Genomic DNA, 26,276 nt, shown 5'->3' with positions numbered 1-26,276 from the left:
CTCCCTGACACATCTGACTTTATTTTTTAATTATTTTAATTAAAATAAAATTAAATGGCAAGCCACCATGTTGCAAGGCACCAGCCTTCAACAAAATCTTAATTTACAGGAACACTTCTAGACCCCTTATTGGTATCTTTTAGAAAATAAAAATTAATGGCATTTGAAGCACAGTACCATGTTTGGAAGTCTGCTCATCTGCCCAGAAAAAAAATAAAATCATTTAGTCATTTAGAGTGACAGCATCTTTGGGAAGCTCAGGAGGAGAGCACTGGGGATTAAGCACACTCTGTGCCTTTTAATAGAAGGGAGTTTTGTGACTGATTCTCTTCATCATGACAGCCACTTAATAAGAATGCCTGCTGGCTCCAAGTATTGCCTACCTCAGTGTCTGTCCAGGGCTGCAGGTTGAAATTCTTCATTCTTCATGCAATCGTCCCCTTTTTGATCAGACATTCCATGTACAAAATAGAATATTGGATCTTGCTCTGAAGCTCTCACTATATTTATGATTCATGACACACTGGAGGAGAATCACAGGCGGAGAATTTAGCAAGTGGTGCCAAATGGTCATACTCCAGCCCACAAATGTCCATACCTGACTATGGTGAGACCAAAGTGACAAAACATGTGCTGTGACATCACAATGCAAGCTATGCTGATACATTCTTGTATTGTAACATTGCACACAAGAATGTAAGGGGCAGAGTTGACATCATGATACCTGTTTCATCATTCCTTTTGTGGATGCCTATGTTCCAGCCACTCCTATCTTCCTCTTGGATTAATGCTGTCTGAAACTAGTAGCACCATTTGCTAGCATGAGTATGCATGTGTGTCTAAATCAGAGGTCTCTCTCTGAAGCACAGCTGGCAAGCTTTCGGCACATACAGACTTTGGAGTGTGACAGTGGTGAAGAGCTTGATAAGACCAAGATTTCCAGGCTATTAAAGATTGTTTGTCTCTGGTTTTAGTAAGATAAGCTTAAACAAACCTTGAGCATCTTTTAGTTATTTCCTGCCCAAACATCCAGGAGGAAAATGTGGTTCTATATTTCAGTGTCACACTTTCTGAGGACTCTAATAAAAAGGTGCTTAAGGACCACATGAGGGCTGTAGGCTGAAGAATGCCCATCTCTGCCTTGAAAAAATGTTGGGAAGAAGTATAAACGTCAGATTAATAACATAGTGTTAAGAGAAGCATCACTTTGGAAACATATTTTGAATTTGGAAATCAGTGCTTGAGTACTGTGTCACCTTGCTAGGTTTTCTTCTTGATACTGTTAATGCTACTCATTGAAAGGTTTTGTACAATTTTTCTGTCTTCTCCATATTGGTTCCACCCACTCCCCACTAAAAGGTGTGCTGGGAATTACTGCACAAAGTTACTGCACAATAGAAATATCTCTGAGAAGCATCCTGGATAAATGGTATTCCCAGGCTGGGGCTGTTATTGCTACCCAGACGTTTTAAAGTCTTGATATCCTATTTCGCAACAGACGTAGCACATAGAGTGCTTTGAGATTAGTGTTTTGTTATGCAATTTCCTCAGCTTTAAGCCGCAATGTGGTTGGACTCAGTTACAGTGGCGATGAGTGCACTGTTGGGAGACTTGAAAGAACAGGTTAGGGATAGATCGTCATGGAGAAAATCTATGTGGTCGCTAGAAGTCAAAAATGACTTGATGGCACATAATCAATTCACAAAATATTAGAGGGGAACAGATGACATCATCTTCCATTTGTAGCTTCCGTTCTTGTTTCTATTGTCATTTCCACCTTTTCTCATATTGTAAAAACGTTATCCAGAAGGGTTGATTCACCATTTTCTTTCCATTGGTGGTAATAGGAACTATCTGTCTAGCATAGGCTGACCATATTTCCTTGAGACAAAAATAGGACATTGGGATGGCAAAACAGGATGGTTAAACTTATGTAATATTCTGTATTCACGAAAAAGATGATAAAAAAAGTTATTGACAGTAAGCTGGGAAGGTGCAGGAGGGGGAAGTGAGGCAGTGGTTGGGTCCAGAGATGCTGGTGCAGGGGTGGTGTTGGGTGGAGAGGTTGCAGGAGGGCTGAGGGCTGTGGCAAGCTGGGACCAGAGGACAGGAAGGGTGGCAGCAGGAGGCTGGAGAAGTGGAGGGCTGAGGGCAGTGGCGAGCTGGGACCAGAGGACACGAACGGAGGAGTCTAGTGAACGGTTGTCCCCGACAACCCGTTCCTCTCTGGTGTGCCCTTTTATTTTATTTTATTTCTGCTGTTTTGGCCTGAGAGCCCATCGGCTTCTTTTCTGCTGGGCAGGCTTTTCCGACCGTCTTCCACTGCACTGATAGGCGGCAGCGACTCTTCCTCTTGCTCACCGCCAATCAGTTATTCCTACAGTTCCCGCTCTGGGTTTCCCACCGGATTGAGAACTACTGCCAAGTCAGCCTCCTTTTCAATTTCAATTTCAATTTTTTCCTGCTTTTCCCAATAATGGCTCCAAAGTTTTTAAAAAACAGGAAAAAATGACATTTATATTAAAATGACAGGATGGTCAGGAAATGTTAAAAAAGTGGGACTGTTCCATTCAAAACAGGACGTATGGTCAGCCTAGTCTAGCAGCATTCCTAAACTGTCCTTACACTGAAATTCTGTACCCTTTTCTTGGGTATTAAATTCCCTTGAATTTAATTTATTATTCTGGGTAGATACGTACAAGATGCCATTGGTAATAAATAATATGAGCATACAAATCTTTGTAACTGTCAAACTCTTTCTTACACTAAAGCGAAGTTCTCAGTTTTTGCTATATATAATACAGAAATTACATAGATTAAAGTATGTGATCTTACAACGTTGAGAGTCTTCACAGGCTGTCTTTCATCACCTTGAAAAACTTCCTAACCTCTTCATACCTGCTCCCAGAATCTTTGGGCCTAACAGCTGCTTACAGATCACTATAGCTTCCACCAATATGTGATTCCAATATACACACCTTAGAAATAATTAGGTACTGAGTGGAGGGCTTTCCTAAGGTTTAGTGATACTGATCCCTCACATCTTCAGCCAGCTGTCCTAAAGATACTGTTGGAATAATCCTGGTGTCACCTTTGTCAATATGGGAATGGTTCCTTATACTGGAGATAGTTGACAAGCAAAGAATATTCCTGTTGTGCAAAGGAGCAATTCACTAATTAGACTCATAATGACCATTTAAGCATACAGTTATGCCTTCTGACACTTTCATATTTCAAATCAGGGGAAAAGGGAGCAGAATATTTTGACAATTAACTAACAGAAAGAGCCCATCGAGTATGTTGTCTCGAATTCAGATTTGACAGCTAAGACCTAGTACCTTGGCATATGGCTTCTTCAGCTGGCTAACATGTCAACATTTTGCTGATGTTCAATCAACACAGTCAATGCTTCAGATCCATTGACATATAGATGATATGTAGTTCTGCGTGGATTTATTTAGAAGTAAGTTTCACTTTATTCAGTTGACGTTGTAAGAAGAGAAGCAGGTTAGTCTATGGTAGCCAAAAATTGGAAAGAATAGGGTAGCACCTTTTCCAACTAACCAATTTTATTCAAAGGTATAAGCATTTGTGAATTGCAGCTCACTTCATCATAATGCATCAGATGCATTATGATGCAGTGAGATGCAGCTCATGAAAGCTTATGCCTTGGAATACAATTGGTTAGTTGGAAAAGGTGCTACCAGACTCCTTCTGATCTATTCAGTTGAGATTCCCATAGAAATTGCTGTCTTAAATGAATTCAGAGCAAGCACTGTCATTCTGCCAGCAGCAAAGGCACAGAGGGTCACACTCTTTGCTGGGTAATTTGAGATTATTGTGAGGATATTGGCCAACGCTCCAGGTTCATGTTTTGCACTAAACACATACCCACACATATACACATATACAAACAAGGGAAGAAAGCTTTGCTTTGGGCATGGCTCCAAAAGGTTTCCCAGGCAGGACTAGGCTGGGAAATAGCTGATAGGCCCTTAGGAAGAAATCCAATTTTGATTAACCTAAAAGGGATGAGTGTAAAAGTACAAGTTGACCCTTTGGCCATCAGCCAAAGCTGTATTTACAAGAATACAGAATAGTTACCATGAGCTGCCTTTTCCCCATGACTGTATGCCAAGCACATGTTAGTGAAAGCAGAAGGAAAGAATATGTGTTCTCTCCAGAGGGCAGGAAAAAAGGAGCCTTTGTTCATGTAATTTCTAACAATATTTCTCTACCTCAGATCTTAAAGCTTAAGAAATATACCAGATATCTTTGCTGGTAAAGACTGGTTTAGCTTTCTTCCTGCAGTTCTATCAATCCTACCTGCCAGAGAAAGCAAGGAACGCTATCTCTGCAAGGAATGATATCAATGTGCTCCAGTGATGAAACACATTCAGAAACAAAAACAAAAAGCTTTACCTCTGTCTCATTTCCCACCAATTATGTACTTTTCTATAACTTAGCCCCTCCCCTTTTCTTGCCACCCTTTCCATGAATCAAACAGTATGACACACATGCAGAATGAGAGGCAACATCATGTCTGAAATCAAGCAAACCCATCAGGAGTTCACATTGAGCATGGTCACAGACACCAACTGCAGCAACTCCATGGGATCATAGACCATAAGTTTCTCTGGAGACAAAGGAATGGAAGGGAAGAGCTGTCAATCAGGCTTAAACACACATTGATTACTGTGATAGATTCTTCCCACCCAGTTCCCACTGTTACTCAAAGTGGGAAAAGATGGGCCATTTCCACTGATGTTGCCATACAGCTTGGAGTGCTTCATTAACTTGAATCCAAAAACAATGACATTTCATCTGAAATGGTTATTGGCTGAGGATCGCAGTCAAAACATTTAGGTTTAAAGAAAACCAGAATTCATCACCCACCCTAGCCCCTTCCATTCCCAGAGTCTCATGCAAAAAGTATCAGAACCAAAAAGAAGCTGGGCAACCATCATGTGGCTTGGAGCAGCTCCCACTGTTGACCCAGAATATCCGACTGGCAGATGTTGGTCACTAATCTGCTGGACTCATTTTCTAAGCATAGGCCACTGACAAAATGCTGGATGAAGCTACCTTTCATCTTCCATTTCTGCAAGGGGGAAATAAGAAGGAAGAAAAGAAAAAGAATAGCATCAAGATATGAAATGTGTCCTCTTCTTTCCTTCATTTCTTGTTTTCTCTGTATGTTCCAAAATAGCTATTTATTAAATGGAAATGGTAATAATTAAGCAAGTTTATGAATTTCTTCTTCAATGCACATCACCATTTTACATTTTGATTAGGCCTTTTCCTAATCTAGCTGGGCTTGGCTGATCTTCACAAGCTAAGCTGGTCAGAACTGGTTAGCTCTTGGATGAGAGACCACCAGGAAAGCCAGACTGGGAATTTGAAAATAAAAATAACTTATAAGCCAACAACAACAAACCACCCCCATATTGTGGGCAGGAAAACCACATAAAAGTGTCCATGCAGCCACTAGGATTGAACTTGAGTTGAAGGAGATTTTACTTACAAAAGATTCAGGATCAATCCCTCCATGAAACATCCTTATTTGTGGAGTCCTTGGAACTCTCTGAGCCTTGTTGTTTTCTTGCAGACGTTTCATTGCCAGACTAGGCAACATCTTCAGTGCGAAAAGAGAGAGGGCCTTGCTCTCTGTTTATACACAGTGGCTTGCCCTGCTTGTGTTGGTAGGGGTGTTGTTCTCTCCTTGGGAGTTCTTTGATTGGGCTGTTGTTTGCTGCTTGGTTGATTGACTGAGTTAATTCTTCTTGGGCTATTGGGTCTTTTGGGTTACTTAATATGTAAATATCTCAACTTCATCAAAAAGTGCCTTACCACCCAACCCACAACAACCCAACCAACAGAAGCTATGAAAAGGATAACACTGCCATACATCAGAAACATCTCAGAAACCACCAACAGACTGTTACAATCGCATGGCATCACCGTAGCACATAAACCAACTAAAACTCTTCCAAATATATTAAGCAACCCAAAAGACCCGATAGCCCAAGAAGAAAAAACAGGAATTATTTACAACATCCTGTGCAAAGACTGTAACAGCCACTATGTAGGACAGACAGGCAGAAGACTAGCAGAGCACATCCATGAACACCAACTAGCAGTCAGAAGACATGATGAAAACTCCTTAATCTCACAACACATGGACAGACTCAACCCTAGTTTCAACTGGGAAACTGTGAGCATCCTAAACCAAGCCAAATCCAAAAATGCTAGAGAATTCCTGGAAGCCTGGCACTCAGACAACGCAGCCATCAACAGACACATAGAAGTAAACAACATTTATATACCATTCAAAGAGACAATAGAAAAGCCAAAAGACCAGTACACCTCCTCCCAGCAATCAACACCCAGATATGCAAAAATCAACACTAGGATTAACACCAGATGAACCATCAAACAGCACAATATACCCTAATCAAGGAACTATTAACTCAGTCAATCAACCAAGCAGCAAATAACAGCCCAATTAAAGAACTCCCAAGGAGAGAACAACACCCCCACCAACACAAGCAGGGCAAGCCACTGTATATAAACAGAGAGCAAGACCCTTTCCCTATTTGCACTGAAGATGTTGCCCTGTCTGGCAATGAAACATCTGCAAGAAAACAACAAGGCACCAAGGACTCCACAGTTCAACCCTGAGCTACAAATATTTGCTTCGATTGGTACATCCTTATTTTTCAGCAAACCCTCTTAAAGATAAAGGACCACAAAATCCATTAGCTATATTAACAAATTTTTGAAGGAGTCATCAAGGCTGTCTTTCTTTAAAGGGTGGAACAAATAAGGAGTTTGGATTCCTGGAGTTCTGGCTGAGGAATAAAGAAATCAAACTAACATCTTTTTGAACCACTGACACTAGACTGCATTTGCTCCTTGGCAAATCCTCTGTTGTTAGTGAACTGACATACCCTAACCCTAACCCTTAGTATCAATTATCCAACTGTATCAGTATTGTAGCTAGGACAGACCCCTTGGAGTATAAAGCACATGTAGGGACCCAATGCTTTCCTAAATGGATTTCTATGTATATAAAGAGGGAAAGCATCTGTATATTCTCCTGGAAACTTCAATACTGAGGTAACATACCTTCCTTTTTATAATTGGATATCTATTTGAGGACATAAAAAGATGCAATCTCCAATCAATCATGATAACTATTGCCTGGTCTCCAACCTTCCCTTTTTGAGAAAATTGCCAAGATAGTGGTGGGACTCCAACTATAGGTTGTTCTAGAGAAACCTGATTGCCTGAATCCTTTTCAGTCAGATTCTTATCAGGGTAGAGGAGGAAACTGTTTGGGTCACTCTGGTGAATAACCTGCATCAGAGCCAGAAAGAGGGGTGGTCCCGATTCTTTTAGACCTCTCAGAAGCTTTAAGCACCATTACCCGTGGTATTCCCCTGGACCACCTGCAGGGCTGGGCACTGCTCTTCAGTAGTTCTGTTCCTTCCTGAGTGGGCAGTCATAATAGGGGTAGAGGTCATCCAGGGGAGGAGAGTCACTTGTGGGGTGCCTCAGGGTTCATCTCTCTCCCCCATATTATTTCACATTGATGTGAAGCCACTTGTGGAAGACATCCATTGGATCACAGTTATGTCAAATTATAAATCACCTCCCAGGCTGAGCCAGACATATGCTGAAAGTTCTGGCCTGGTACCTGGAAGCTGCTAGAGTCAGAGATTGAATCCCTGCAAGATAAGGTGCTGTTGGCCAGAAGCCATCTGGCATTGTACTCCAACAATAATTCTGGATTGGGAATCCCACCACCTAAAGTAGCAGGTTTGCCTTAAAGATCCTCCTAGATGCACAGCTACCACTAGATAGTGTGGAAGATCTTTGACTAGTTCTGACTGGTGTACCAGTTGCATTCCTTCCAGAAGCATGATGCCCTGGTAGCTGTTACCCACAGCCTCATAGCCTCTCATCTTTGCTACCACAATATGCTGAACATGAGGCTGTCTTTCAAAGCTACCCAGGAGTTACACTTGATGCAGTTAGACTCTTGGAATCTGCAGGTAGAACCAACCCATCCAGTTCATTCATCCCAAATGGGTAAGCTGAGAGTGCTCCCTATGTGAGATGGGGGGGCAGTTAGAGTGATATGCTTTTTTTGGAACTGCCTTTTTATTATGGAATGGGTTACCTTCAGAGATCTGGAGGGCTGTTCTGAGAACTTTTAATGTGTGAGGAGCTGAAGGAGTCACTTATCAAATGCTGGGCTTGGGGTATGGTTACTCTTTATGGTTTCTTATAAATGCTAAGTTCAGTTTTTATTACCCATTGGGAGTCATTGTGGAATTGGTGATATAGAAACACTGTAAATAAATAACTAGACAAGGTATCAGTTCATCGTCGTGTAGTATCAAAGCATCCTATTTGCTCAAAATCTAATAAAAATAGGGACTCCCTCAGGTTAAAGTCAACTCCTGGTGACTACATGGATCCCCCCCAAAATTGCCTCTGCTTTTTTTCTGGCATGTTTGATGTCCCATTCTATCCCACATTTCTGAGATTTCTTGGTGATCTCCCACCCAAATACTAAGTGGCTCTGACATGCTTCATTTTTTTCTTGATCAAACTTAATTAGGTGCTGGTGTCTGGTGTTGGTGCCTGCTGCAGTTCTACTCAAGTTTCTCATAACTAATGCTAACCTAGCGTTAGCCTATTAACATGCAAAACAGTAACTGATATTAATAGATGGTTTTCGTTTTGTGCCTCTTTCTGTAGTTGTGGTTCAGTTCATTTGAGCAAATCAGCTTATGACTAAGCACTATTTGAAGCATGTACCTGTTTCATTAATCTATGAAAAGGCAACAGAAGAGAGAGGAAGTCCACAGGTATTTCTGTGTAACAGCTGGAGATTGCTTAACTGTTTCTTCTGCCCTGTGACTTTACCTAAATCGTATGTTCTGTGAAACGGAGGCATGAAACAGAGGCCCAATCCCTTCTGCCCCAGACAGCCAGCTTTGTATTTCACTCCTCCTATGAGTCTGGAAGTCAGCTAGTATAGCGTAATGAAGCTTTACATAAACAGTAACCACAGTATAGATTGGGAAACATGAAGTTTCCAAATTCAAATTGTGTGGCATCTCTACTAAAGGAGATGAGATTGTTTTGTAGCTGAATGGTTAGAGTCCTCTCATCTGCTGGGCCTTCTTTTTCATCTTCTTTAGCAAGACAAAAGGTTATTTTATGACAACATGCTCTCAGTAGCCTTACATCCCACAGATATAAAATTGATTCTTGTCTCATCTGCTTGACTGACAAGGGCAACAAGGGACAAATCTGTAGTTTCAATCAAATGGGTGAAATTCAGTGGTTGATAGAGCACACGCAAGGAGGAAATAGCTGGCAGTGCTGTCCAGTTGACCTGACCTTTTTGACATTAATGCTAGAGCTCAGAAGGCATTCCTCCTGAGTCATTCTTCTCAGGCTAACATATGGACACAGTTATAAACTATCCAGATCTGTGTCTCTGGCTGCAAATATATGGATTTTAAAATGTATAAATATCCAGTGCAAGGGCCTTCTTAGCTTTTGTCATTAGTTCCTTGTCTTGGAAGTAACACCTGCACCTCTTTTTCCATTTTCCAGGACATTGTTTGTGTAGCTGCAATTAGCACCAGGCTGCAGTCATATTAGGGAATCTTTCAGTGGTCTAAATAGTAGTTCTTCTGCACCCTTTGAAAAGAATCAGAAAAAGTGCTTCAGACTCAGGTGAGCCTAGCACCCCCTGCTACTCATGGAAGAAGCCTCTACTTGAGCCTGACAAAAAAGTTGTGGCTTTTTAAGGGATCCACTGATTAAAGTTAAAGCCACCTCGAGTGCTATATGGACAGAAAAGCAGGATATTAAGCAAACACATAAATAAACAGCAGCAACAATGGCAAATAGGGATGATGCGGTCTCAGCTGCTGGGGACGAGATAGAGTGTGTGCAGACCGCTCCAAAATTTGGAAATAACTGCTAGCCATGCATATGTATAAATTATACCTGACAATTTTCTACATCTGTATTTTCTTGCAGCCATAATTGTGGATTAAATGTACTTTAATAGCTTGCACATATATGTAAGAAAAATACACATTGCCAGCTTTGTGTAAGCTGCCCAGAGTCTGTTGGAGTGTGCGGCCATAACAAATTTAATGAAACTAACTAACTAACTAACTAGTGTGTGTGTACTCATGCCAGTTTGGTGTAATGGTTAACAGCCCTAGAGAAGGAGACCATGAGTTCTAGCCCACCCTCAGGCATAGAGCCAGCTGGGTGATTTTAAGCCAGTCACTGTCTTTCAGCTCTATACTGGGAAGCCAAACACTTCTATTAAAATCCACACTGGACCAGCATGATAGAATATAGTCCACAGTGGACTGATTCAGGCTGAATATCTATCTATCTAGGAAGATTATAGTCCAGGTTCACAAACTTAGGCAAGTCTGACCCAAGATTTAGAGTCCTTAATCTACCATGTGGAGAGTCCCCTCACAAAATGGCTTACAATGACCAATTTCAAAGCATCCATCAATTAGAAAGTGAGTTAATTGCCAGATGCCTCTATAGTACAACCTTTGCAAGATGCTAAGGCTTTGCAACATGCAGAATTCATATTTAATTCTTTTAATTCCAAGTATCTTTTTAAAACCAGTGGGGACAGAATCTCACAGGCAGAAAGAGGCTATATTGGGGCCCAAGGACATCACCTGCCCACCCCAGTCTTAAACCAAAGTGGTCCCTTGCCCATTCTACCCTGTACTCCAATGACGGCAGCATCACCCAAGAGCAAAAGGAACACAGCATCTCTAGATGAAAGTCACCATAAAGGTCACAATATGTATATGTTAAGCTGCCCGGAGTTGGGCAGCCTAAAATTTTGAAATGTAAATAATTATAAATGAAAAAATAATCTGAATTAATACCACAACAAACAGAACCGAGATAGCCCAGATGAGATCTAACATACATGCTCAGGCTAGTTGTGCCAGAAAGAAAAAACCCTGGGAGGAACACCCCGAACATTAGAAAACAGTTTAGTTTTCAGCAGAGTGTTGACATAAACCAGCGTTTCTCAACCTTGGCAACTTGAAGATGTGTGGACTTCAACTCCCAGAATTCCCCAGCCAGCCATGTTGAAGTCCACACATCTTCGGGTTGCTAAGGTTGAGAAACACTGATATAAACTAACCTTACAAATGGGTTATGAAGACAAACTCTTCTACCTCCCCTGCAATCTTTTTGTATTAGGCACAGGAACATTCCCTTAATAGCGCCAATTAGAGCTCATGTTTCTTTGGGAAAATTGGAGATCAGGGATTCTGTTTGTGCGTTTAAGAAAGATTGTTTTGGAGACCATGGAGTTGTGTCCATTCTGATTTGGAGTCTAACCCATTCAGGACTAGCTCTATCTTGATTGCTGAGTATAAGGCCATTCCTCTGTGGTTCTCTCTTTCCATTGTTTATTTTTCTGAGACATCTTTCTGAAATGGTTGGGACTCAGGGACTCATTATTGAGATGATCCTAGTCTTTCTTGTAGGCTGGTTCCAGAAGCCGACATTAAGGCATTCTAGCCAGTTGTCTTTGTCATATCTATGTTATCATTATTTGAGATAATCCAATGATAATCCCTCGTCATTTTAATCTGATTTTAGGAAGGCAGTACATATGCTGAACCAGCTTCTGAGGACAGTGAGGGAAAACACTGAAACTTAATCAGAAGAGAAGGACTTTTGCTTGAGGAGCAGTTATTCCAGGACTAGGCATACAATCTGTTTATATGCGGTTGCATTTCCTCTGAAAAATAACTGCAAGTTATTTATTTATCTGTACATTTATCTTCTGACTTTCAGGGATAAAATTTCATTTAAAATGGTTTAAAACAAAATACAGATTCCAACATGTGCTAACTGAAGTTTCATAGGTGAAAATGAGAACCAAATTCTTTTTAGCTGTGGCCCTCTTTTTGTGGAATATTTTCCTGAAGAAAACTGTCTAGTTTTTTTGCCGCTTGGTAAAAATATACCTTTGAGAAAACACTTGAATTTCAAGTGGCTCTTATTTTATCTCTGATATGATTTAGATTAAAATCGTTTTACTGTCATGCGTTTTAACACTGTGCATTATTATGTATACCTTGGGTTAGACAATGACCTGGATTAGTTTGATTGTTTTATTATTAGTTTCACCAATAGAGAGAAGAATTGATTGAAAATGTCTATCACTTTTTACTGTCCATCTAACACAGTTCATAACTGGTGATTAAGACATTCTTTGGAAAGGAAAAATATTGGGACTTCTACTTCTGGTGATTACCAGGAGCTAAATACCTCTGAGGTCCCTTCAAATTTTACACATTTCTTTATATGTGGTGATGGGCATAATAGTTTTCTGGATTAGGGGCCTACTAATTTGTAACCACTTTTAAGTGCAATTGATTCTCTTCATTGGTTTTTCAGTAATGGCCAATAACAGCAGGGTCCCCAGCAAACGTTTTCTCTCACTAATGAATGACATCAAATAAAAGAATGCCTCCATTAATTGCAGAACTTGAAATACAGCAGCTGTTTTTACTATCATTCAGTTCAGTGAAATCATAAAATAAGGAAGGGCATAAGAATGAGAACCAAGGGCAGAGATTACATGCAGGGGGCTGCATTTCCAGAACCCTTGCATCTTGTAATTAGCTACCTACAACCAATGGGCTTGATTTCATTAATTTCTCCCATATCCCATCCTGCTGTTCCATTTTTCAAGATGCCACCCAGAGAGCAGTAATATAACGCAGCTATGTGAGGTTCAGCCTTGTTTGAAATTTTGCATCTGATAGCTTTATTAAGCTTTATTTTGGCACCCTAGACAAAGTCATGTTCTGGTACCCCCTATGGTTTGGCTCATCTTCTGATTTTTTAGGAATTTCAAAAAGGCAGCCTCTTGTTTCTTTTTTTCTTTGAGTTTTCGAGCTTGCCACTCATGATTTTCAGCCCTGGACAATTTTTCTCTTTTCTCGGACATTTTCTTTTCTCAGATATTTTCACCCTATTTACTGTGCTGTATTATTGTACTACTGTTACAATACTGTACTATTTATTGTGAATTACAGTAAATAATTTTAATTACATCAGCACCCATTGTTGTCATATGGCAACAATTCTGAAAAAATTATATTTAACCATTGAGTGGCCACCCTGGCATACAGAGTGTGCTATTATTGCTTTCCTGGGTATAACTTTGATAAGCTGATAGTCACATGACTTGCTTGCTCAGGACCTTCCTATCAGACCTTTGTCTTGCTTCAGTAATATTATCAGCTTCCTGAGGTCCATAGCTGTAACAGTAATTTCTCTTTTGAGACTTGTAACCTCTGGTTGGTGTACTATTGACTACCACTTGACCAACATGTGGGTAAGTGTTTTTGAAAAGCATAGAAAGAAAAAGTTCTAAAGCAACAAAGAAAGATGATCAGATGTTATACTCATATTGTATATTTCAGAAGTCTTTTCAATTTTGGCACCCCCTAAAATTTGGCAGCCTAGGTTGCACAGGCCTAGAACCAGCCCTGCTTTATTGCATAAAAGAATCACTAAGAATGCACCAGCTTTGGGCCCAGCACATTGAGGATGAGATCTGTTTTAGTAAAGAAGATAAAGAACGCTGGAAAACTGAAACAAAACAAACAACTCTGCTTTCCTACAAAACCTATCTACGTGCAGCCTTTTTTTTTAGGGCTGAAAAAAAGCGACTGGTACATAGTTGGCTTCCATGCTTAACACAGGACTAGAACTTAGGTCTCCATGATCACAGTCCAGTAACCACTAGGCCAAACTGGTAATCACAACTACCTTACAGTATTTACCCCAAAGGAAGCGGTCCTGAATGTAAGAGACTTCCCCCAATCTTCAAAAGGAAGAGTAACAGAAATAAATATTAAAAGCACACACAAAATTTCTATGTTATCAACCAGAGCTGAAATAAATTCTGGAGAGTTCCCTACCTCACTATAAATATGATTAAGTGGGCGCGTGCACCCACATACTGGTCAGAAACCATACTCAAAAAATGGCAGGGATTAAAAAAGCACTAATATTAATTGTGTTGGTAACTACTGATTAAATTAATTGCCTGTAAAATAAGGCACCCAATTTATAAAATTAATCAATCCCTTACCTGCATACACATACACACAAACACACTTTCTCATTCACACACATCCTCCTTCCAGCAGAAACAGCAGTCAAAAGAAGGACAAGGGAACAGATCAGATATGAGATATTTGAGGAAGGGAGTTACTCAGCTCAGCATAGGAAAGAAAAGTGAGGAAAACAAAACTGACTGGAGATGAACAGGAGGTTGAGGAATTATCCAGGGAAGGTACCGCTCTCCACATTTAGAGCAGTTTTGTCTGCAATGAGACAAAAAAGAGTTACTTTGCTTTTCTCTCCCTGAACATGGAGATCTCTAGAAAAAGGGAGTTGGAGTTCAGAAAAGGTGGAGGTTCCATCCATGGGCTTCATACCAACCTTTATAGTCCTAAATGAGACAGAAGTCTCTTTTCCCTTTAGCCAGCTTCTCTTTCAGAAAACTCTGCTTCCTTACAAGAGCATCTACCTCTATTTTGTTTAAGGCTTTGGTGTCATTTGGGCATGGCAGCTCAGAGGCAGCCAGCGCAATGCTTTCAGGGCCAGTGTTATGTACTCCTATTTAGCCACCCCACTTGACAATTAAGCAGCTATATTCTGCATCTATTCCAGCTTTTAAACTGCCTTATGTAAGGTATAAGACTCAAAAGAAGTTTTTAAGGACATGGATCAAAGCTAGGTTGTCCCAATTCAGATAGGATTGTAGCTAAAGCTTTTTCATGCTATTGAGACCACCTGCACTCCTAGCAAGAGACAGAATTTAGGGAGAATCCCCAAGCGATACACTTGTTCTTTTGGAGAGAGTGCTACCTCATTAAAATTTTGCCAATTTCCTAATTTCTGAATCTGGGAAACCTAGTACCTCCAACTTATCCAAATTCATCTTTGGTCTGTGCACTTCATCCAATCCATCCCTAGCTCTAAGCAACTGTGAAGGCCCTGCTACAGGTGAAAGGAGAAACAGAGCTGAGTGTTATATGATGACACCACATTTCAAATGACCTCCCCAGTGAGGTCACAAAAACACTGAACAGCACAGGAGAATGATTAGAAGCTTGTGAGATCTATAACACCAGATAGAAATCTCCCTTCTTCACTATTTAGTGGATGAGAGGGCGGGTAATAAAAAGAGGCACGACTGCACATTGTCACCAGCTTTGTCCCAATCACACTTCCAAACCAAGTGAGACAGCACTGTCAGTTTGCTCCTGAATTCTTGCACTGCTATTGTGATAGAAGCTTGGAGAAAATTGTAAACCAGCACTTTTCAACATGTGATACTAAGGGGGTGGCAGGGAGGAAATGATTGGGGGGGGGGGCTCACCTGAACTCTATAAAATAACAGGGAAAGTTTGGTGTGGAATAAAAAAATCAATAGACAGAGTCCAATGTCATGTCTAGGAGACTAGTTTTTGTATTTTAGCTATTCCTTGCCTTAATCTGTTCCAGTGATGATCTTTCCATGGTGGAGACCACATGCTATATGAAAAGAATAGCATAGAAATTATTCACGTATGAGTCGTTATAAGACATATTGCTTACTTAATACCAAGACTAGGCTTGGGAAACACAGTGCTTCAATGGCTCTGATTTTTCCTGGGTAGTATCAAAAACTGATGGCTTCTGTTCCACTTGTCAGCATTTCTCACACAGCTCCATCATCTATTCTTTCCAATGTCTATAGGAGACTAATGGAAGAAGAGTAGAAGTTTCAGAGTTCTGGACTTTGATTCAATAACTGTGTGGATGACTATGTGGTTTTGTCTTTCTTTTTTTCACCTAAATGTTCCAGGGAAGTGATAGAGTATCTCAGTTTGAATATGGATATGGTATTGGAAAGTATGAGGAAGATCAATCTGTAATGTGTGTGTTGGGACTGCAAAGTCAACTAATCTGGATAGTGGTGTAGAACTGATTCTGCATGGGATTGCACTTCCCCTGAAAAATCAGATAAGAAATTTGGAAGTACATTGGACACAATCATATGTGGAGAAGCCCAGTTAATGGCATAAGTCAGGAGTACTTTTTTTTAATCAGCTGAAGATGATTGCAGCCATACCAAGTCTCAGTTATCCATGTGTTAGGTACCTCCAAATTATATTAGCACAACACTTTACATAGTAATGCTTCTGAAACTGACTGAGAAATTTCAGCTAGGCCAAAATATGATTGTCCAGATGCTGGTGGAGAAAGACATCTGGGCACCAGCTTAATCAGCTGTCTATATGCATATTCATGACCTAAATGGTTTATGTATGTTTCCACTTATGATCCCTGCCTGATCACAGCTGAAATCTGCTTCGAAGGCCTTATTTGCTTCTCCGCTACATAGGAGCATTTAGATGATTATCTACCATAGAGATGCCTCTTTTGTAGTGGCTCCTCAGCTTTGAAACTACCTCTCCTCACCATTTAGCGGCTGGATTCACACTTTCCCTAAGCCATAATGGAGTTATGTTCTTTGTGGGTCAGCACAATGTATGAATCCAGACATTACGGTTGTAAATTGTGGCTTATATCTTAGCCTAATGTGTGAATCCAGTCAACTGAGATGGGCTGTCCTGGTCCATTTTAATCTTGGAAACTACAGGCTACTGTCCTCAAGTAGAGGTGTGACTTGATGTGGTGTTTCATAAAAAACATCAGCTAAGAGTGGTAGGCAGCATTACCAGCAAAGTGTTTGTCAGGTGCTTCTGCTGCAAGAATCTTCACTGCGCCCTGAGAAGTAGATTCTGTGAAGGTCTTAAGAGGCAATTGGAGACCTACTTCAAAGGCTGGCTAGTGCACATGTAGCAATCACCTGCAGAGAAGATCACTTATAGCCCTAATTTCAACTGTGAGAGCTTTCTTGGCATATGTGTTGTGACAGCTTTTAGAGATATCTTACTTTAACCAATTCTCTTGGAGAACTTCTGCTTGTGCTTTCTGTGGACAAGATTTCAAAAGCACGACAGTCCTTGTTTAAAGCTTCCAAGAACCACAACTGATTAAAATGTCATGAAAGAACTGATAGTGTTGGGCCAAACTCAAGGGCCATTCAAAATTCCTTATGGTTGCCAACAGCCAGATCCAAAAAAGTTTCTTCCTTTAATATCAATGTGATCAAAGTTGTTTTACAACTGCAGATTATCAATGACCTAAGTGTCAACCTAACAGGAGATGCTGAGCTTACCACAGTAATTAAAAGATACAGGAAAGCCTCCAGTGCCAGGAATCAGGACTCTTTTTCTTTGTTTATAGGATTCAAATCAAATGTTCTCATTACATTTGCCACATTAGCAGGTTGCAGTTTGAGGCAGTTCTTACCATCTCTTTCATTTGCTTTTAATTTTTTTTCCTAAAGGCCATTTAAAGCTTCATAAATTGTATTTTTGTTGCACATGGTAGTAACTGCAGAAAAGCCACAGGCCATCCTCAGAAACCACAAACCAGAAGTGCTTTAAAAAAAAATCCAGAATGCAACTGGAATTATGCCTTATCACAGAGTAGCAACATTTCAGGGATATTCTGGGGAATAACATGGGCACAAGTGGCAGTCACCAATTTTGTCTTTAATGGCACGTGGCTTCTGAATGGAACACAACTATGACATACCCTAACACCTGAGGGAATTATAAATCAGAAAGTGATGGGAAATGGTGGCTGATTGATGGTGGCTCTCTCTGCTACTCTGTCGTTGGTAACTTCAGCTAGTGTTTTTAATTATAGAATGCTTTTTAATTGTTAGTTTTTATGTTGTGTTTTTATTGTATGCTGCCCAGAGTCATGTTCTGTGTGATGGCTAGCTATATAAATGTGATGTGTGTGTGTGTGTGTGTGTATTCTCTCAGAAAGATCCTCACCAAAATTTAATTCCTAATTTCAGAAACTCCAGTTTCAAGGTTGAAAACATTGCATGCACTAGTTCCCCATATGCATATAGAGACACAGCAAAAGCAGGAAACCAGATTTCTTTGGCTGTTCTCCTGGCACAGGAATCATTTTTCCCAAGCATAAGATGTTCTATAAGAAAACAACCCAATCCATTGCTTCAGATCTGTCTGAATGTAATGAGCGTCTGTCATTAATTGTGTGAAATATTTTTCCACTCCTAATGTTGGCAACATAGTGTGATTTGTGAAACAATTATTAATATTTATCATTTATTGTTCTTTTATATGCCTCTAGTTTAGGCTAGAGTTTAGTACCCAGTTTCTTGGGTATATCAACTTCCTTGAACACAATGGAATTGTGATGGGGTTCATTTATGAAGAGGAATGCATAACATGACATACTCCTCTAGCATGATATCCCTATTCTAAACAAATTAATAGTCCAGATATCAACCAGGCTGGTTCCCCCCTCCTCCCCAATTACATCTACATTTCAAGAAATTTTGTTTTTAATTCATTGTTTATTTACCTTAGTCGAGGAATGAAGAAGCTATGTCCCTGCAGACACTGTAAGATTACCACTTCCATGTGCCTTTTCTACTGGCCTTTGCTAACTGGGGATGATGATAGTTCTTATTCAAATCATCTGGAGGATAACTGGTTGGAGAAGGCTGATCTATACTACATGCCACGAAGTTGTGTGTCTCTAGCCATTCTCCAGTGGTCCCCTCCTCAACAAAACAGCCTTGTGCCTCTAGCACAATGCCCAGGACCATTTGTGAACACCGCACTCATACATTCTTACTAAAGAATGGGGAAGTCAGGAATGAAAGACAGATTATAGGCTTTACCGTTTTACTAAAATCCTGCATCTATCAGGTTAATGCATTCGAACGTGCATCTTTTCCAGCTATATTCATGGCTTATACATCATCTTTGCTTTCCCTATATTTCACTAAAACAAGTGAGTTGCCTGCCTCTAATGCTCCTTCAAGAGGAAGAACCTTTACAGCATCATCCCAACCCCAGCTTCAGTGAACTCTGAGGCAGACTGCAAAGTTCTTGCACATTACCATTCAAGGCTAATTGGAGAAAACAATTTACTCAGAGCAAATCTACTGAGTGCTTTTCCTGTAAAAGGCTTTGACCATGTATAACAGCACAAGGCTGATATTCAGACTATATATCAAGAATCAGAGATTGTACTTCATCTTCAGAGCCCCTGAATCACACTTCCAAATGCATTGTAAAAAATTAAGTCTACAACAGCCGTTCAGCTCAAGTGTCAGCAAAGTCTGTGCAATACCTGTCTGCCATCTTTCTGGTTGCATGCCTCGACTGTGACTTGTGAGCCAGTGGAGAAGGAGGTGATTGAGAGGCACTTGTCCTGCTGCCTGATTAAAGGGTCACTGAAAATCCACTCCTTTGGGGGTAAAAAGCAAGAAGAGAATTCAGCATAATGTTGTAGTACAACACTTCCTCAATCATTCCCGCCAAATCTATAGCTTTTGTTAGGAATAGAAAGCCTGACTCAAACACTTTTCCCATCTACATTTACCCATGCAATTGCCTTTGGGCATGCATCTGCCAGGGAAGGACAACAACTGCATCAACTGGGAAAATGGCAACCTTTTTTCAGAAGAATCTGCAGTTGCAGCAACATTTTTGTAATGCTGTGATTGTGATCAGTGCTTGCAAAAAGTAATTGTAGGTTTCCGTTGTGACAGAAAGCCCGTAAGGCAAAGCCTCTGAGGAAATCAGCTGCCTGCTTTCAAGGTTTATCCAGTGCATTGACTAGGTTAGTGCTGGGAGTGAGTTTGTGGGAATAACATTTATTTGTTTATTCAGTTTGGATGCCACCCGACTCCAACGGATAATTAGGCATAGCTAAAAAATGAAGGGGGCGGGGAAATGTTGCTATTCTACCTGTGTTATGTAGAATAACTATGCTGGTTTAACAGATCAAGTTCAGTTAAGCCGGATATTGCTGATGATCTAGACAGCTGGCATCATTTAAAAAGCACTTTGTATATGCACTATCCCATAGACTAGAATTGTTTACAATGTGTTTATCAGTATGCTAGTATGCTAGTACAAATGCTAGGATGCAAACTTTGCACATGCATAGGATAAGTACCTTTTAAATAATATTGCTGTGGTGAATAGAGCAGTGATTTTTTAAAATGGCCATATAAATCACTCAGAGAGGATACTTTTAATGGTCAGGGTTGTTTTTTAGTACAAAGCCTTTTAAAAAGACAAGGAACTATCTGTATATGTGAAAGACTTAAAATATGGAAAGAGACTGAAATCCTGATGTAATTTGGAAAACACTAGCTTGGGTACCTTTATTTGTTTGTTTGTTTAATTTTGAGGCTGCTCAACTTCACAGCAACTCTAGGTAGTCTACAAATAAACAAAACAAAGCAAAACAAAACAATATTTCAAGAAAAAAGATGTTTCCTAGAAGAATCTGGTACAATTCAAAATTCCTCACTTCAGAGGCACCTTTCATCGTATTCTAGTTAGTCCCCTCTAACTGTACAATAGTTTAGGGACTATCTAGTCTCCTGCAAAGAGAAGGGCTCCTTCCATCCACTAACAGAAGGAAAAAAGGAAATTATTAGTATGTACTAAAGTGTTGGGTTCTCTAACACTTCAGAAAGGTGGACTGGGGTTCATAAAAACTATAATATTTATTCCTCTTTTTTTTCCCCACCAACAAGAATATTCTGGCAGAAAGTGAGCTGGATCCATTTCATTTACTGGTCCAAAGATTTCACTTTTCTCCATGGCCCACCCTCGGCATAGGCTGTACTAGAATAGACTCTGCCTCTTAACTGCTGGAGCAGAAAAGAATCTCTTTTTATCTTACACAATAGGAAAACTTCTCAGCCAGTTTCTAATCTATTTCATCAGCTGTTGGGTATGGTGTCAAAACAGGCAATGGATCATTAGGGATGCACTTCAACACCCTTAACAAACCAAACAAGAGTAAAAGCCAACTTCATTGATTTATCCTCTTATCTAATAACTATCCTTCCCCATAAACAATTAACATGTGCTTTCTTCACTGAGATAATTCCCAAGACATAGATAGTTCAATGAATTTCAGCCATTTCAAACAATCACAAAATAGCTCAACAAGTCAAATCAAAGAGCTTGTTGGATGCTGTCTGATCACTCATCCCAACCATTAAAAGATGTGAGTGAGCTTTTGCTGGCATCTGGGATTCTGCTGTAACCTTTTGCTTACTCAAGTCATTTCCTCTTTGCTAGCATATAAAAGAATTCTCAGGAAGGGTCTTAAATTTAGACATTATTAATTTATGCCATCTTGCCCTATCATCCCTTAAGCTACATAGCTGTTTTATTATTGCTGTCCATAAGAGATTGCAGAGAAAGGAGCTAATATTTCAAGCTATTTCTGGGTATTTTCAACTGACTTTTACTTAGTATAGTGATCTGTAATCTATTCCAGAAAAAAATGAACTTAAATTTAGCTTAATACATTCTCTGGACAATTTGTCATCCTTTACTTCCCAACATGATGCTCAGAGGTACCCCCAGTCCACTGCTCTCTCTGACTTTTTACATTTTAAAGAATTCTTTTAATTTCTTTTAATGGAAACTGGCATGTTGTCAGCATAATTTTTATATCTAGGAATGCTTCTGGGCCCAAATGAGCTTCAAATGGTTTTTTAGGGAATAAAAATAATGAGTAGTAGCACTTGGGTGCTTAAATTGGATGTATGCTCACTGGCATGGAAAAAGGATAAAATAAACAGGGGTAGAAGAGGAAGTATCTAGAATGATAGACTGGGAACTTTTATTAAATGGGGCTTTCTAATGGCTATATCTTCCATGGCAGCAATTTTTTTTGAACGGGTAAGTCATTCACAGAAGTTCTATGATAAATTCTTAACACTCCAGGTGCATCCTGCAGCCTCAAAAGTTTGGAATCCCTGCTCAATTTCAGGATGAAATTGACCTTATACCATCAGTATTACCTGTGGTGATGTACCAAACAGAACTTGCAACAGTATGATAAATATGGAAAAGCTGTTTGATCTGGTACTTTAAAAGTGACATTTTTTTCCCTTGAGATTTCCATTTCAGTGAATGTATCTGTCTAAACATGGTAAAGGTGAAGGCATACTATGGTCTTCAATGCTCATGTGTGCAAAGAAATGTGTGTGTGTGTGTGTGTGTATTGTTAGAATATGCACTCATTTCATACTTTCTTCATGGATTGCTTTTGTATAGAAAAAGTGTTGCATGTGAAACAACTTTAAGAAAAAAACATTGACTTTCAAAATACCATCATTATCACACTGTAAAAGAAAAGTTTTCCACTCTACCTAAACGTCACTTACGTTATATGGGTAGCTATACAAATCAAATAAATAATTAAAAAATGGGAGTATGATCATAGCCTCGTAGAGCTTTCTTTCTTTCTTGACTTGCACAGCTGGTGGGTGCAGCAAGGAATAAAGCCTAGCCTCTTATCTTATCACTTTAAAATGTCTTTGAGGGATTCTTAAAATAATATTTGCATCTGGATCACCTCTGGTTTGATTTTCCACTCTTCTTCACTGCTTTCTCTGTACCACAGAACTGTCCTTTGGCTGTCCTATGCAGATGGTATTCCTGGAACATTTGGAACTTGATTCAGTGAGAGGCACACTAAATGTGTGTCTTTTCCCTTAGCTTTGTTCTGGATGGCTGCAGGCAATACTAATGTTAAGGGCTGAGTAAAAATCAGCCACTTTGATCTAACAGTTAAAACACTGGACCAGGAGGGAGGAAACCCTTAGCATGGAAGCCAACTGGGTGCCTTTGGACCAGTCATTCTCTCTCAGCTCTAGGAAGAAGGCAACGGCAAATCATTCTGAAAATCTTGTCAAGAAAACGGCATGGAGTTGTCCATGGAGTTGCCAGAAGCCAGGTCTGACCCCCCAACCCCCCTCCAAATCAGCAGAGAGTTGATGAGAAAACAAAGCATGCCAAGCAATGTCTGTTCAGGGATTTGAGAAAGGTTTCCAACCTTATAAAGTTTACTGTCCATGTATTATTTTAACACAAGGACTCCTTTTAATTGTTTCACAACACTTCTGGGTGGAATTATTTATTTCTTCTAGGATCTCAAAGTACCATACATAGAATTCCTCCTCTACTTTATTCCCACATCAACCCTTTTGGGATGGACTGGACTGAGAGATAGCAACTGGTGCAAAGTAACCTAGGCTCCAAGGCTGTTGATGGTCCTGAATGAGGGTTTCTGCAGTCCTGATTTGGCATCACCCTGGCTGTGGCCATGTTGTTCTTTTCCTTTGCTTGAAGGCAGCACTGAGGCAGGTTGAACCATTATCCACAAATGACTAACTCCCTCTGCCAGGACTACAGAGCCACTGAAGTGTGCTTCAAATAATCACATGTTTTCTCCAGGACATTCTACATAGCAGAAAATAAGACTAATGGGATGAACTTTGGGTGACCTTACCTGAGTGGCAACAGGATTGTTCACTGACCCTTTACAGCTTCCAATCCCTGCCAGAGAATTTCCTGCTGTATCCTGGCCCTGAGATTCCAAACAATTTCCTCCTTGCTTGATGATCCCAGGAATCAGCTCCTTTTCTGGGACTCTGAGTGATTAGAAAGATCATCAAACACAAAAGGAGAAATTATTAAATTATTAACATCTTGTTTGTTATATACTTTATACCCCATCAAATCAATAAATCAGCCACGCAGCACAAATAGGTTGGGCAATTGGGGACTTCCCAAAAAAGAGGAAATGCATCACTAAAAGTACAGGTGAAGAACAACGATCTGTGTATGTCTTTGTGCGGCATATACTAGGTTATAGGTAGAGGAGCTAATTTAAAACTAATTACTGTAATATAATAATAATATGTAAATGTTATTTGTAAAAATAAAACTCATTACTGAAATTTAAATATTCTCTCTCTCTCTCTCTGATTCTTCATCCTAGAATGAAAATGCAATACATTTCATGAGGAAGATTGTGTCTAAGCAACCAGTGTGCCTTCTTAGTTTGCTGTCCACATGCTGGCCATTCATGAGAAATTTTCTCATCAGCTGGACTTCTTTATCTTAAACTGGACTTGGATTGAACAGATCTTCAGATAAAGGGCCATGAACAGCAACTATGGTAATCTTAAGGGTGGAAGGTACTTCTGTCATGCTTTACTCACATCACATTTTTTTGGCATTCCACAAATCTACCACAAGCAAACCTTCACAGACTTTTTCACCCCCATATACAGTATCCTTCTTCCATGTATGTATGTCTCCATGTGTACTTGTATGTGTATGTATACATGTATATATTAATCCATTCAATCGTGTCCAATTCCCAGAGGCTGCCTGGACAAGGCCCTGCAGTTTTCTTGGCAAGGTTTTTCAGAAGTGGTTTGCCATTGCCCACTTCCTAGGGCTGAGAGAAAGTGACTGACCCAAGGTCACCCAGCTGGCTTTGTGCCCAGGGAGGGACTAGAACTCACGGTCTCCCAGTTTCTAGCCTGGTGCCTTAACCACTGCACCAAACCGGCTATGATGTATGTATGTATGTATGTCATTATTGTCTTCCACTCTTCCATTCTTTGCTAAGTGGGTTATGTATATTTCAAATTTGTCTTTAAAATATCTCACATAAAAGATATATCTGTTTTTGAAGATCTTATACTTCTTTTACTGCACGCAACCTGAGGTCAGCCTCACTGCACTGTCTACCAAATAGTTTTTCCCATAATAACCTTTTTTCAGAGTTCAAAGACACCAAACATAGAGGAGACATAAGTCAGGCAGGTTGTAATAGGAAGAAATATTTTAAAAATAAGTTCCCACTGTAACAGCCACATTAAGAAAACAGTTGATGCTTTCTTATTCTGCAGCGGTAAAATATATATCATACAGCTTTGCTGAGAGGTAAAGAATGACTCACTTGAGTTCGGGATAGACATTCTCCAAATACCATTGGAAGGATTTACAGTTCAGCTTCCTGCGCTGTTCCACTCGGTCCGCAATACTAGAAGCAAAAGTACCCTCTATCTATTTTTACAGTATTGTAAACATGAATAAAAGAGAATTGCATGACACAGCAGCACACAAGTACATTTACAGAATAATTAAAAGCACATACAGGACTTCTAAGGTACCACCACATTGGAAGCAATGTTGTGGAAGCTGCTCCACAACACATTTGCCTGGTGCTTGTGCTTATAGACTTGCACATGCAAGCTCATTTGTTAATCTTAGAGCAGGTGTGGGGAATCTCTTCCATCTGCCCACCATTTTCTGTTCTTATATACCAGGGATTCAAATACTAGTTGAGCTGTCAGTTTCGCCCTTCTTAATACTCCAGGCTATTCCTTCTTTATTGTTTGAAATGTTGATGTCCTATATCCATTACTGAATTGCTTTTTTTAATAATAAAAAGATGCTATATATGTGTGTGTGTTGAAAGGATTTTATGAGTGTTTGGGCAGGCCAAGTTGATGTGCTGTGATTGGCTTTTTTACAGTGTGTGTTTATATCAGAATATAGAAATTTGGAACAGATTTTTATGGGTAAGAAATCAAGAGATAAGCAATAGCCCCTAGTAGCAAGGCACACAGCACTGCAGTAAACTGCTTGTAACAACTGCAACACCTAATAAAGCAATATAACAGGAGCCCTACTGAGAAGCCAAAGTGAAGTTAAAAAAGAACTTTCAGAATAGCTTCTCCTTCCAACACGTTCTTTCCTAGGCCAGGGCAGACCTTATGATCTACTATGTTAGTTAGGGCTCAGCATGCTAAAAACAATTTGGAAAACATGCTTAAGAATATGGAGAAGCACAACCACAGCACATTATGTGGTTGCTTTGAAGAGGGATAGTCCTCATGAATGTTCTGAAGCATCTCTTCCAAATCATTCTCAAAGCATGCTAGTCCTAATGGCAATGTTAATTCTTAGTTTGGAGAGATTCTTTTGAAACTCTTTATTGTCCTCTTCGTTTTAACCACCCTAAATAGTTTTAAGACATCTGTATGGTACAGGTGGCCAGTTCATCATTCCTACCTATCTCAAGATAAAATATGTTTAAAAGCATTAACTTCCTTCTTCTGAAAGCATTTGTTATTTTTGCTTTGAATTATTTAATCATTCACCAAGCCATAAACAATTCTGTCTTCTTATTCCATGACTACTCAGTCCTAGAGATTTTGG

The 26,276-nt window shown here is 39.9% G+C and overlaps 1 protein-coding gene across 1 annotated transcript in view; it reads right to left on the bottom strand.

Moving 5' to 3' along the window:
* Nucleotides 1-3,904: 3,904 nt before the first annotated feature.
* Nucleotides 3,905-26,276, bottom strand: part of GALNT16 (polypeptide N-acetylgalactosaminyltransferase 16) — a 171,044-nt gene continuing 148,672 nt past the window's right edge. The window contains exons 12-15 of the mRNA XM_063289812.1: nucleotides 25,012-25,095; nucleotides 23,548-23,689; nucleotides 19,351-19,467; nucleotides 3,905-5,101 (exon numbers count right to left, since the gene is read on the bottom strand). Of these exons, the coding sequence (XP_063145882.1) occupies nucleotides 4,964-5,101; nucleotides 19,351-19,467; nucleotides 23,548-23,689; nucleotides 25,012-25,095 (481 nt within the window). The 3' untranslated portion in view covers nucleotides 3,905-4,963. The remainder of the gene's footprint in view (nucleotides 5,102-19,350; nucleotides 19,468-23,547; nucleotides 23,690-25,011; nucleotides 25,096-26,276) is intronic.

Source organism: Candoia aspera, chromosome 1 (genome assembly GCF_035149785.1).
Source record: "Candoia aspera isolate rCanAsp1 chromosome 1, rCanAsp1.hap2, whole genome shotgun sequence".
NCBI classification, from domain to species: domain Eukaryota; kingdom Metazoa; phylum Chordata; class Lepidosauria; order Squamata; family Boidae; genus Candoia; species Candoia aspera.
Note: the sequence above shows the minus strand (reverse complement) of the source record. Positions and strands in the feature narration are given on the sequence as shown.